At 64.5% G+C, this 12589-nt stretch overlaps 1 protein-coding gene across 1 annotated transcript; it reads right to left on the reverse strand.

Moving 5' to 3' along the window:
- Positions 1 to 10: 10 nt before the first annotated feature.
- On the reverse strand, positions 11 to 3415 carry LOC137845424 (ETS translocation variant 3-like protein). The gene is made up of 4 exons (XM_068662585.1): positions 2958 to 3415; positions 1817 to 1964; positions 1630 to 1732; positions 11 to 339 (listed from the first exon to the last, which is right to left on the reverse strand). Exons 1-4 carry the CDS (start codon positions 3398 to 3400, stop codon positions 11 to 13), a joined length of 1023 nt encoding a protein of 340 aa, XP_068518686.1. The 5' UTR covers positions 3401 to 3415.
- Positions 3416 to 12589: the final 9174 nt, after the last annotated feature.

Raw genomic sequence — 12589 nt, forward strand, 5'->3', positions numbered from 1 at the left:
CCTCTCATCCTCATCCTCCTTCTCCACGTGGGGGGGGGGCCCGGTCACGGCGGAGCCCCCGAGGAGCCCGGGGAAGGTTTTTTTTTGGGGGGGGGCAGTGAGGACCCAATGGGAAGGGTTCGGTTTTGGGGAGCCCCCCTGGGTTGGGGGCTCCCAGCTGGGGTGGGGGGGGCAGCAGTGGCAGGGGGGGGCGGGGGGGGTGCAGGACGTGGCTGGGGAAGGGGGCCCAGTCTCGTAGGGGGGGGGTCAGCAGAGGGTGGGGGAAAGCGGCCAGGGGGGGGAACTCCTCGGGGTGGCAGCAGGAGCCCCCCAGGCACGGGGGGGACGTGGAGCCCAGCCCTGCGAGCAGCCAGAGGGACGGGGGGGGCACCCTGAGAGCCTGGGTGCCGGCACCCCAGGGTGCTCCCCCCTCACCCCCCCCCACCCACCAACCCCCCCCCCCCGTCCCCTTCTTTCCTTGCGCCTCGCCTGGGCCCCTGCACCCTGCGCCCCCCCCCCCGTGTCCCCGCCGCAGCCGCTGGGTGCTGCTGTGGGACCGGCAACGGCACCGCCCGCACCGGCCCTGCTGCGAGCACCCGGGGGGGGGCAGAACCACGGCACCCACACGCACAGCACCCAGAGACACAGCACCCACTGCACCCAGCACCCAGCGACACTGGGACCCACCAACCCCGGCACCCACCACTCCAGCACCCACCTCCACCGGCACCCACCGACCCCAGCACCCACCACCCCTGGCACCCACCGACCCCAGCATCCACCCACAGACTCCAGCACCCACTGCACCCAGCACCCACCAAACCCGGCTCCCACCGACCCAGCACCCATCTCACTGGGACCCACCAACCCAGCACCCACTGACCCCACACCCACTGACCCAGCACCCACCTCCACCACCACCCACCAGCACCCATCTACCCCAGCACCCACCAACACCTGCACCCACGAGCCCAGCACCCACCTCCCCAGCACCCATCTACCCTGGCACCCACCAACCCAGCACCCACCAACCCTGGCACCCACCTCCACCGGCACCCACCCACTCAGCACCCACCAACCCCAGCACCCACCCACCCGGTGCCCATCGACTTGGCACCCACCTCCACTGGCACCCACCAAAAGAGCACCCACTGACACAGCACCCACGGACTCCAGCACCCACCACCCCTGGCACCCATCTACCCCAGCACCCACCTCCACTGGCACCCACCCACCCAGCACCCACTGCCCCTGGCACCCACCTCCCCCAGCACCCATCTACCCTGGCACCCACTGACCCAGCACCCACTGACCCCAGCACCCACTGACCCCAGCACCCACTGACCCCAGCACCCACCTCCCCCAGCACCCATCTACCCTGGCACCCACTGACCCAGCACCCACTGACCCCAGCACCCACTGCCCCCAGCACCCACCTCCCCCAGCACCCACCACCCCCAGCACCCACCGACCCCCACCCCAGGCACCCCGCGGGTCCCCTCCCCGGCCGGGTGGCAGCGTGCGCAACGTTGGCACGGGCTGGGTGCACGCTGGTGCCCACCCTGAGCCGTGCCCACCCTGAGCCATGCCCACCCTGAGCCGTGCCCCCCCGGGCCGTGCCCCCCCATGCCCCCCCCAAAAAAAACTTACGGCTCTTCTCCAGCACCTCAGGGTGCAGTGGGTGCCGGGGACCCCGTGCCCACACCAGCGGCTCCACCAGCGCGCGTCGGCTCAGCACCACGTTCTGCACCAGCTGCGGGGACCAACGGGGCCGTGACAGCTCCGGGGACGGGGGCCGTGCCCCCCCCGACCCCCCCCGGGTCTGAACCCCCCGTACCTGGGTGGGCAGGGTGGGGGGCGCCAGTAGGGGGGGGCAGCGCGCGTCCCACAGCGGGCAGTTGACGAAGATGAGCTTGCTGAAGTTGAACCTGTAGGTGAAGCGCTTGCCCTTGGTCTTGTGCAGGATGCGCTTGTTGTAGTAGTACCTGGGGGGGGGAATTTGGGGGGGGGGGGGGGTGTTAGCGGCACCGGGGGGGTCGGTGGGCACGTAGATGGATGGGTGGGGGGGTTAAATGAAATTATGGGGATGTGGAGAGCTGTAGGGACCCCCTGGTTGTGTTCCCGCTGTCCCCATCCAGGGGCTGCACGCATGGGGCCGGGACTTTGCGCTCCTGTGGTCACCGCGTCCCCGAGGGCTCTCGGTGTCCCCAAGGGCTCACGGAGTCCCCCAGGGCTCTTGGTGTCCCCAGGGGATCTTGGTGTCCCCCAGGGCACTCAGTGCCCACCCCCCCAGGGTTTTCAGTGTTCCCCAGAGCTCTCAGTGTCCCCAAGGGCCCTCGGTGTTCCCAAGAACTCTTGGTATCCCCGAGGGCTCTCAGTGTCCCCAAGAACTCTCTCGGCATACCCCAGGGCACTCAGTGTCCCTGAGGCCTCTTGGTGTCCCCAAGAACTCCCTCGGTGTCCCCAAGGTCTCTTGGTGTCCCCCTGAGGTCTCTCAGTGTCCCTGAGGGCACTCAGTGTCCCCAAGAACTCTCTTGGTGTCCCCCAGGACTCTTGGTGTCCCCGAGGGCTCTCTGTGTCCCCCAGGGCTCTCAGTGTCCCTGAGGTCTCTCGGTGTCCCCAAGAACTCCCTTGGTATCACCTAAGTCTCTCAGTGTCCCCAAGGGCTCTTGGTGTTCCCCCAAGGGCTATCGGTGTCCCTGAGGGCTCTCGGTGTCCCCAAGAACTCTCTTGGTGTCCCCCAGGACTCTTGGTGTCCCCAAGGGCACTCAGTGTCCCCCAGGGCTCTCGGTGTCCCTGAGGGCACTTGATGTCCCCAAGAATTCTCTCGGTGTCCCCAAGGTCACTCAGTGTCCCCAGGGGCTCTTGGTGTCCCCAAGAACTCTCTCGGTGTCCCTGCGGGCTCTGGGTGTCCCCAAGGACTCTCGGTGTCCCCAAGGGCTCCTTGCCCCCCCCCCCCCCCCCATTCCCTGCGGCACCTGAGGGCCCGGCTCAGCTTGTCGTAGTTCATCTGGGGCTTGCATTTCCGCCGGCCCCACAGCCGCGCCACCTCGTCGGGGTCCTTGATGACGAACTCCCCGTACTCGCCCTGCTGCCAGGCGATGACATGGCGGAACTCCTCCTTCTGCAGCAGCTCCAGGATGAAGTGCCAGAGCTGGATCTGCCGCGAGCCGGGGCTCGACTCGGCCTTGTACGCCCAGTCGGGGAAAGCCAACCCTGGGGGGGCGAGCGGCGCGCGCTTAGAGCCCCCACCGGTGATGCCCCCGCTGCCCCCAACCCCCTTGGGTGGAGCGCTGGGGGCACTGGGTCCTGCTGGGCGCTCCCCAGTTTTCTCCCAGTTTGGCCGCGCTGGGAGCTCACCTGGTACCCAGTAGGAGCCGGGCAGGGCGGGCAGCGGGGGGGGCACGCAGCCGCACTGCATCCCGCAGCCTGCGGGCAGAAAGCAGAGGGGCAGGGGGGTCCCCAACCTGTCCACGCCGGGTCCCCTCGTGGGGACAGTCACCTCCTCGCCCACAGGGGCTGAACCGGGGGGCACTGGGGAGGGAGGGGGGGGGGGCTGCAGTGTCGTGGTTGGGGGTCTTGGGGGGGTCCCGGGGCCACCAGCCCTTAGGATGGAGGATGCAGGAATGGGGCTGGGGAAAACCCAGGATTTGGTCACCCCTGGGGCAGCAGCAGGGCAGATGGAGGGGTGCAGGTGGCACCCAGCACCCCAACAGGTTAAAACCCTCCAAATTCCCCGTTCTTCCTCTTTTTCTGGAGCAGCCGGGGGGGCGTTTTGGGCCTCCCCATGTCCCAAATCACCGCCAGTCCCCGGGGCACGGCCGCATCCTGCCCCACTCACCTGCGGCACCGCTGGGGACCCCGTCCTGGGCAGGGCGAGAGAAAGCATCTGAGGGTCTTAGGGACAATCACCTCCATATATACGGGGAGGGGGTGGGTTATGTGTAAATCTTCTTACCCCCCCCCCCGGCAGGGAGCGGAGAAATTGCTGGAAAGGTGCAGGGGGAGCAGGGCTGGGCGCTCGGGGGGCTCCCACGGTTGGATCCTGCCCCCGCAGCCCCCCCCCCAGGTCCCTGCTCCCCCCCCCCCCCCGTGCTGGAGGAAATTTCCTCCCGTGGAGGAGGGAATTAGCTCAGATAGAGGAGGAAATTTGGGGCATGGAAGGGAAAGGGATGGAGAGACCGAGCCCCGCTCGGGGCGCATCCCCTCGTGCTCGTTGGCGCACGGGAGGACGAGGGCTCGATGCGCCGGGATTTATCCGAGCGTGATTCCGGATTCAAGGGAAAACGGGGGAAAAAAAGGGGAAAAAAAAAAAAAAAGGGAAAAAAAAAAAAAGGAAAAAATAAAAAAGGGAAAAAAAAAAAAAAAAAAGGGATGGGGGCGATGGGAGGTGGCGGAGGGGAGCTCGCCCCGTGCCGTGCCCCTCGGGGCGGGCTCGCTGCGGGCTCAGCCATGGGCCCGGCGCCGTCCCAGACGGGTAAATACAAGCGGGGCAATGCCGGGGTGTTTGGATTCGAGCAGAAATGCAAACAGGCCCCTGAGAACAGCAGATACAAAGGGCAGGAGGCGAAAAACCGCCCCGAGGGCTTGCTCGGCACCAAGCGGTTATGAAAATGACTTCTTGCCTTTTCTTCTTGCCTTTTCTTTCCTCCTTGTTTGCTCTCCTCATTTGCTTTTCTCTCCCCGCTTCTTTATTCTCCCTCATTAGCCGGGGCCTCGCCGCCTCTTTCAAGTCTCGCCGTGCCCAGGGCTGTGGGGTTAGGGCGCTCCCCCCCCAAAAAAAAAGCCCTTTGGGGACCCCAGGGTGCGGGGCTGTCACCCTGGGGTGCCCCATCCAGGGGCAGAGGAAGGGAGCGGGGACGTGGAGGGAGGAGGCGGCGGGCTCCGAATTGGGGCTGGGGTCCCGCTGCCCTGCTCAAGGAGCCCGGACACCTGGGTGACCCCCCCCAGAAACACGTCTGTCTGTCCGGGGTGAGATCTGGCCGGGTTCCTGCCCCTTTATCTCTCCCAAATCCCGCTCCAATCTCCTTAGCCAGCCCGCCCAGAACCTCGCGGGCATCGCGCGCGGAGCAGGCAGAGGTGAAGGGCCTGTTTGTTTAAAAGCATTTAATGCTATTAAAACAAGCGGCTTAGGGGCCATCGGAACAGCAAGGGGCCGGGGGGAGTCCAGCAGGGTGGGCTGGGGGGCCATGGGGCCACCCCCTGCGCCCCCAGCCCAGGTTATGGGGCAGGGAGAGGGGCTGCCGGCCGTCCCCGTCCCCAGAGCGATGGGGATGGAGCGGCACCAAAGCCACCCCCGGTGAGAAGTCCCCCCCCCATTTCCCAGGGCTGGGAGCCCCCCCATGCCTCAGGGTCGGACCCCAGCCCCAAATCTGTCCCGGGCTCCAGTGCTCGCAGCGGTTTCCCTCCTTCCCTCCCTCTCTTTCCCTTCCTTCGGTCTCCAGGGGCTGTGGGATTTAAAAGGCTTTTGTAACGCGCTCAAACAGAAACCCTAACCCGGGAGGGACGCCGGGGACAGGGGGTGAAGGTCACTTCGGAAAGTCAAAGCCCCGTGAGGGTCCTGGCGAGGGGTCGGGGCCGGGGGGCTCTGCGCACCCCCAGCAAGCGGGAGCGACGCCGTCCCCGGCCCCCCGCTCCGTCCCCGCCGCGGGTGATGCCGCGGGAATTAAACGCGGGTCCCTAACGAGCAAAACCAAAACCTGGGATGGGAGCGGTGCCGAGCCGGGGCAGCGTGTCGGGGGCTGGGTACGGCCACCGTGGGGCTGCAGGGTGCTGGGGACAGGGGACACCACGGGGACACTGGCTGCTCCGGGACAGACACCGGGCTGAGAGCAGCCGCGCATCCCCGCTCCCCAACTCGCTCCTGCGACGGCTCCTGCGGAGGAGCAGGGCTGGGATTTGGGATGGGATATCAGCCACTGCATCCCCTGAGCCTGCTCCTAATCCCCAAAGCTCTTTGGGGTTTTCCCTCGCTGCCTAAATCCGCTTCGGTGCTGGCGCAGCGGCACCGACCTGGCTGGACGCGAGCACCGTGGGGATGCTCAGCCGGGGGGAACAATTCCCCAAACCCTGCTCCATCCCCTCCATCCCCTCAAATTTCCCCTTCTTCCCCCTTTTTCCCTTCTCTCTTGCAGGTCATCCAGCAGAGAGCCGCAGCCGAGTCCACCTGGAAGTTGTCTGCGGGGCGAGACCTCGGGGAAACCGGTGACGAACGCGCCGAGGCACCGAGCAGCCTCGGCGGCACGAGGCTGCCACCGCCGTGGTGACCCCGAGCATCCGCCACCACCCCCAAGGGACACCCCAAAAGCACCGGGGGAAGGAGCGGGGTGTCCGGGGACATCCCGTGCCCTGCGCTGAACGGGCACGGGACCTGCTCCGGGCACTGCTGGGGCTGGGATCCCCCCGGGACCCCCGATGCGCACGGCCGGGGCGCCTCGCGGCGGGACCCCTGGCACATCTCCTACCTCCCGGCTGCTGCTCGGCGTCCGCCTCCCCGACGCGCTCCTCGCCTCTGTCGCGCCCGACCCCGATGCATTTCATCGCACGCCGCGTTAGGGTTACTTAAAATGAAAACCCAGTCCTCGGCGCTCCCGGGAGGGCGGCCGTGGCTGCGGAGACAATCGCGTTAACCCCTCACCGGCCGCGGGCTGCCGACCGCTGCAGCCGCCCGATTGTGGCAGCCGTGGGCTCTTCCCCATCCTCCTCCTCCTCCTCCTCTTCCTCGCGGGCAATGGGGATGCCCCCAGGACCCTTTGTGCCCGATGCTGGGGTTGCACCCAAGGGACGGGGCTGGCGGTGGGAGCGGGGGAAGCGGGTGGGACGTGCTGCCCGGGACGGGGTTCACCGGCCGCGGCAAACCTTGGAGCCACGCAACCGAGCACGAAGCCCAGAGGTGGCCAAATCGCCAACAGCCCGACCCCGCTGGATGGCTCCGAGTTCATTCCGGCCTCGTTTTCCCCATCCAGACCTTTTTTTACAGGGACAAGGATGCACAGGGGCTGCTTTGCCCCGAGCCCGGCACATCCCCAGCGGGATGCTCCATGGCCAGCCACCAGAGTAGGGGCTTGGGGTGGCCGCCAGGGCTGGGCACAGCCACCGGCTCCATCCCGGGATGCCACCAGGCACGTGGGGTCTGCCACGGGCACAAAACCCCCGGAGGGCAGCGGGTTTCACCCACCCTACAAAGCCCCGGCTGCGGGAACGGCCCCGTTCCCCATCCCCTGGTTACTCGAGGGGGCTCAGCTCCAGAGGAGGCAGCAGGGAGCAGCCCGGCCTCCTGATCGAGATGGGAGAAGCATTGCCGGGGAATTAAATTCTGGGGTTGTTTTCTGGTTAAATCAACCGAGGCTAACGTGATGGAAAGCGATACCGGGGTGGGGTGGTGGTGGTGGTGATGGGGGGGGGGATGAGTGACAGGCGGGCGCGTGGCGGCACGGCCGGGGAGCGGGCGCCGCACGAGGGCGCGGGGCAGGGCGGGAGGCAGCGGGACGCCGCTCGACGCCGCGGCACCTCCCGGGTTTTTGGGGCCGGGCTCGCCCCGATCCCAGGCGGAGCAGCGCCGCTGCCCGCGGCCCGAGCCCAGCCGGAGCCAGACGGACGCGCCCGGGCAGCGCGGCGGCCGGGTGGAGCCGCCGCTCGTTTCTTGCCGATCCAGGAGCTCGCTGCGAGTCCTGCAGGGCGTAGCCGGAGCGCGGCTGCCCACCCATTGCGACACCCTGAGCCACGGCGGCACGGTGCCAGGGCCCCGGGCGCCGCGAGCTTTTTGCCTACCAAAGCGCCGCGCGGGCTCCGGCTCCCTTTTGCTTTCCCTCCCCTTAATTTTGGGAGGAATCGCCCGGGCGGCTCGCTATCTGTTCAGACTTGAACGGCTCCCCAGAGCGGCACGGGGAGGGAGCGGGGCCGCCAGCCCCACCACGCCAAGGGGACGGGGACCAGATCCCGGTCCCACGCCGCCAGCTCCGGGAGGCGCTGGGCGATGCTCCCGGGGCAGCCCCGAAGGCCCCAGGAGGGCAGCGGGGGGCACGCGCCTCCGCCTCCCCGTGCCCCCCCGTGATGGCCCTGGGGTCAACGTGTCATTTCTCACGGGTTAATTCCCTCCTTGCCCTCTCAAATTAAAATAATAGGAGGAGGTGGGGCAGGGAGGCAGAAAAAGGAGAGGGCACGGAGAGCCCCGCTCCGCGGGGTGGGAGCGGAGCCGATGGTGACCCCAAAAAGGGGCTCCAAGAGGATGGGGTGTCTGTGCGGCCGTGAGAGGGAAACGGCCAAATGCGAGGGAGGCGATGGCAGAAAGAAAAGGCAGAACTGGGACAAAAAGGGAGCAGGGAGGGAGGGAGCCGTTGGGAAAAGGGAGCAGGAGCGAGAGGAGAGGAGCAGAGGGGATGGAAAATAGGAGAAGAGTGGGAAAAAAGGGGGCTGCAAGAGGAGGACAGGAGAAAAGTGAGCTGGAGAGAGAGGGGAGAAGGAGAAACGGCAGAAAAGGACGGGAACGTGGATGGGGGAGAGGAGAAAGGAGGCAGCAGCGGCAGCGGGGGTGCTGGGGGACTGCGCCAGAGCAGGATGCGGCCGGCACGCGGGGAGCGCACGCGCCTCTCCGGTCACCGAAGCCTCTTCACGTCCCATTAGCAGCAATGGAAGGTGACAGCTGCAGATCGATAACAATCGCGGCAACAGACTCGGCGTAATAAACCCATCTCGCTCACATTTCTGAGCGCCCCGGCCCCATCCAGCGCGACGTCGTGCTCGGCCCACGTGCCGGCCGGGATCGGGCCCCGGGGCTGCGCCGAGCCGGCGGAGGCGGCGGCGCCGCTCGTCCCTCCTCCCCGCGGCTCCGCTGCCAAGGGAGGATTATGGCACCCGAGGCAGGAGCGGGGCTGGAGGTGCTTTTAATTGCCCCGGCGTGCGACTGCGCCAGGAGGAGGCAGGGACCGGAGGAAAGAGCTGGGGGGGGTTCGGCGCAACCTGCGAATTTGGGGTCTCGGCAGGGTCCCCCCCGCCGCCGCCGCGGGAGCATCCTGGCAAAGTCACCCTGGGGATGGGATTTTGGGGAGCCCCCTGTCCCCTCTCCAGGCAGCACCGACCCCTGCGGTTGGTGGGCTTCACGCAAAGCCCCGGGCGAGGCTTGAAAGCGAAGCCAGGCAGAGCTGCCCTCGGCCCGCGGCGCGTGGGGAGAAGGGTGCGGGGAATCCCCAGCGGGGCGCGGAGCCCTCCCACGCACCCAGCTGCCTGCGAGCCTCCCCCCAAAGCCGGGCACCCTTCACACATCGGTTTTGGGAAGCCCCCGAGCCGTTCCCCCACCCCACAGCATCGGCCCCATAGGGATGCCCGGCCCCAAATTCGGGGTTTTGGTCCTGTGCTCGCTGTGAGCGCCGCAGCTGGCCGGGGAGGAAGAGATTTGGAGACCCAAGATGCTCGGGGTGGGGGGAAGGAGGTGTTGTTTTTTTTTTGTTGTCGTCCCCCCCCCCAGCGTGTGCCTCTCGGTGCTGGGGAGCGGGGCTGGGAGCAGATAAAGCAGCGGCCAAATGAGAACTGAGATAAAGCAATTACCTGATCAATACGGGTGAAATTGAGTAATCTGGCAGATCAATAGCACCGGCCCCTCCCGCCCCGTGCCCTCCGCTGCGGAGCTGAGCACCCCCGAGGCTGCCGCGTGGGGCACGTCGCCCCCCCGGCCCCCCCCTCCCCACGGCAAGGACACGGGGACCCACAAAAAACCTTGGGGGGGGGTCAAGGAGATGGCAAGGAGACGCGGGGCGAGAAGCTGCCGATTCCCTGCTCCATCAGCGCCCCCCCTTTCCTCCCCCCGGGGGGTTGAGAACCCCAAATCTCTGCGAACCCCCCCCCAAAATATAAAAACCTCGCTGCCGCAGCTCTGGGAGAGGAAAGCGAGGGAAGGGGGAAGGGGGAGCTGGGCTGGGGGCTTTCCCGCAGCCCCCCCCGGCTCACGTCGCTGCCCTGAGCCCCCACGCGGGGGCTTTGAACTCGGCTTTTGGCTGCGCCGGTGTTTGGAAAGGAGGGGGAGCACCTGGCCGGGAGCGCGCAGGCAGGCGAGGAGCCTCTAATCAGCTTTGCCATCAGCTCCAGGCTCCCAGAAAGAGCTGCTGGGGCCGCTTTGGAAAATTACTGCTTTGATTTTACTGGAAGTTTCTAAATACTCAGCTTTGGTTTTCCAGCTCGGGCCCAAACCTCCCTTTATTTTCCCTGGAAAGCAGACAGCGTTCGGCTTCGGAGAGGTTGGCGGGGGGGCTGGGAGAGGGCTCCCTTTTAATCACAGAATTGGAAAAGCGGCGGCGAAGCTGCCTTTTCCCTTCTCATCGAGGAGCTGGAAGGGCGGCTGCAAAATTTGGGCTTTTCCCCTCGTTCTCCTGCCTGTTCCCTCTCCGGGGTGGGACCGAGCATCCCAAGCGAGCGCTCGGGGTGCGCGGATTTTGGAGGCGCACGGGGGATGTCTCCTGCAGCCCAAAAAGCTCCAGATCAGGGGAGAAGAAGCAGCTCCGCAGCCCGTGTTTGGACGGGGAGCATCGTCCCTCCCTCCCCTCCATCGCCAGCTCCGCTGCGTGGAAATTTTTTCTGCCTTGGACCTCGTGTGGGGAACGCACGGGGAAGGAAACGTTGGTGGAGGGGGGCTCGCAAGCAGCACGTGGGCATTTTGGGAGCTTCCCACCAGGCCCAGCTCGTGCTGAGGATGCCTCAAAACCTGGGGACGTTGGCCTCTGGTTCAGGGCACCCCACAAAAGCCCCGCACGGTGCCGACCCCGCAAGATGCGGCGAGAGCGAATTTGGGCACCAGCAGGCACAGAGCCCCCGGTGCCAGGGGTCTTCCATTCGCCACCTGAGGTCTGCTGGCACGGGAAGGGCTGGTAAGGGAAAATTCGCCCTCAGGACCCCAGCACAAGCGTCCTGGGAATTACCAGGGGCTTAATTAAACGTGCACTGCTCGTTAGATTCGTCGTGGGTTGAGGGAAGGGAGAAGAAAACTCGAGCCAGGGCTGCCCCGGTCGCGGGAGCACAAGAAAAAGGCCTGGAAAGGGGACGGCGGCGACGCCGAGCTGCGTGGTGCAAGCACAGGGCCGGGAGCCAGCAGCTCCAGCCCCTAATCCCCTCCTGACACAGATCCCTCTCTGTGCTCAAGGAAAAAAAAATAAAATAATAAAATAATAAAATCAAATGAAGCAGCCCCGTCCCGCCTCCCCAGACAGAGCGGGGCTGCTCCACGCCTCCCCTCGGCCCCTCTTCCCAAGCCCCTTTCCACTGCAGAAACGCACTTTAAAAAAAAAAAAAACACAAATTGGCAAAAAGCCCGGTCAACAACGCGCTGATTTCAGGGCGTGGATTTCAGCCAGTTTTAGTTAAATTTAGTTTCAAACGGCCTCAAGAGCGGCGCAGCTGCCGAGCCAAGAGGCTCTGGCGCGAGGGATGTGCGGCAAAAACCCGATCCCCGTCCCGGGGAACACGAAGCCCGGCTGCCAACGCGGGCTGGGGGGAAGAGGCTCTGCCCCGGCGTGATAGGAATGGGATCATGATAGGAATGGGATCGCGATAGGAATGGGATCGCGATAGGAATGGGATCGCGATGGGAATGGGATCGCGATGGGAATGGGATCGCGATAGGAATGGGATTGGGACCAGACCCAGGACCCGCTGCGGCGCTCACCTGGGGCAGCGTCTCCTCCCTCGGGACCAAGGAGCCGGTGGCGGGTTGAGGAAACTCAGGGTGGGAGCCCCAAGAAGCGAGCTAGGAGCAGAAATGCTTATTTAAAAGGTTTATTTAACTTTTAATTTGAGGTAAAATACTTTTTTTTTTTTTTTCTTTCAACTTCCATAACAAAATACAGAGCTATCAGATACCCCTGGAAAAAATATGTATATTATACATATATTTCTATAACATTACATCATATATATATAATATATATATGCAAACTTTTTGTTTTTTTTTTTTGAAGACTTTATAGAAAGTGGAACGTCTAAAGGCACTGCACAATGGAGTATTTAAGGACTACTTTACATTGTTATGTACATATACACACACACTGCTCATCCTGCTCGCCGTGGACAGCTCAAGCCAACCAAGTCCCCGCCCGTATGTGTATGCATCCCTACTAATCCCTGCTGAATCGAGTCTAGGAAAGTCAAAGAACATGCCTCAGGAAAAGTGTTTTTTTTTAAAAAAAAAGAAAACTTTCTATCGGTAAATACGCTCTCCTTAAAAACACTCTAAAATCGAACTTTGTCTCGAAAAACAAATCTGATTACGATTATTTCAAACCAAAAGAAACTCATTTTTTTTTTTTTTAAAACCCACCAGGATCCATAAGACAAAAAAAAAAAGAGAAAAAAAAAGTTATTTTACAAACAAAAAAACATAATTATGGAATAAATAAAAACAAGGGACAACCGAGCGCGGGGTGGAAAGGTCCCGCGGGGACCCAGGGGGCCGCCGCCGTGGTTAATGCTTCTGGGGGGGGGCTCCTCTGCCGTGCGCCCCCGTGGCCGTGCCGAGACCCCCGTGGGGATCACGGGGTGGGGGGGGTCCAGGTCGGGGGCTGCAGCGCTTGGAGTCTCGGGGCCCGGCGGGTCCGCGGGACGTGCTCACCGCTCCGGGCAGACGCGT

Source organism: Anas acuta, chromosome 28, assembly GCF_963932015.1.
Source record: "Anas acuta chromosome 28, bAnaAcu1.1, whole genome shotgun sequence".
Lineage (NCBI taxonomy): Eukaryota > Metazoa > Chordata > Aves > Anseriformes > Anatidae > Anas > Anas acuta.

What these genes read in the sequence shown, in the direction of transcription:
- LOC137845424 (XM_068662585.1), bottom strand. Translation starts at nt 3,400, where the DNA reads ATGCAGTGCGGCTGCGTGCCCCCCCCGCTGCCCGCCCTGCCCGGCTCC. An exon ending in CCCCCACCCTGCCCACCCAG is followed by an intron (nt 1,733 to 1,816) that starts GTACGGGGGGTT and finishes TGGTCCCCGCAG; the next exon opens with CTGGTGCAGAACGTGGTGCT. An exon ending in TGAGGTGCTGGAGAAGAGCC is followed by an intron (nt 340 to 1,629) that starts GTAAGTTTTTTT and finishes GGCTGCTCGCAG; the next exon opens with GGCTGGGCTCCACGTCCCCC.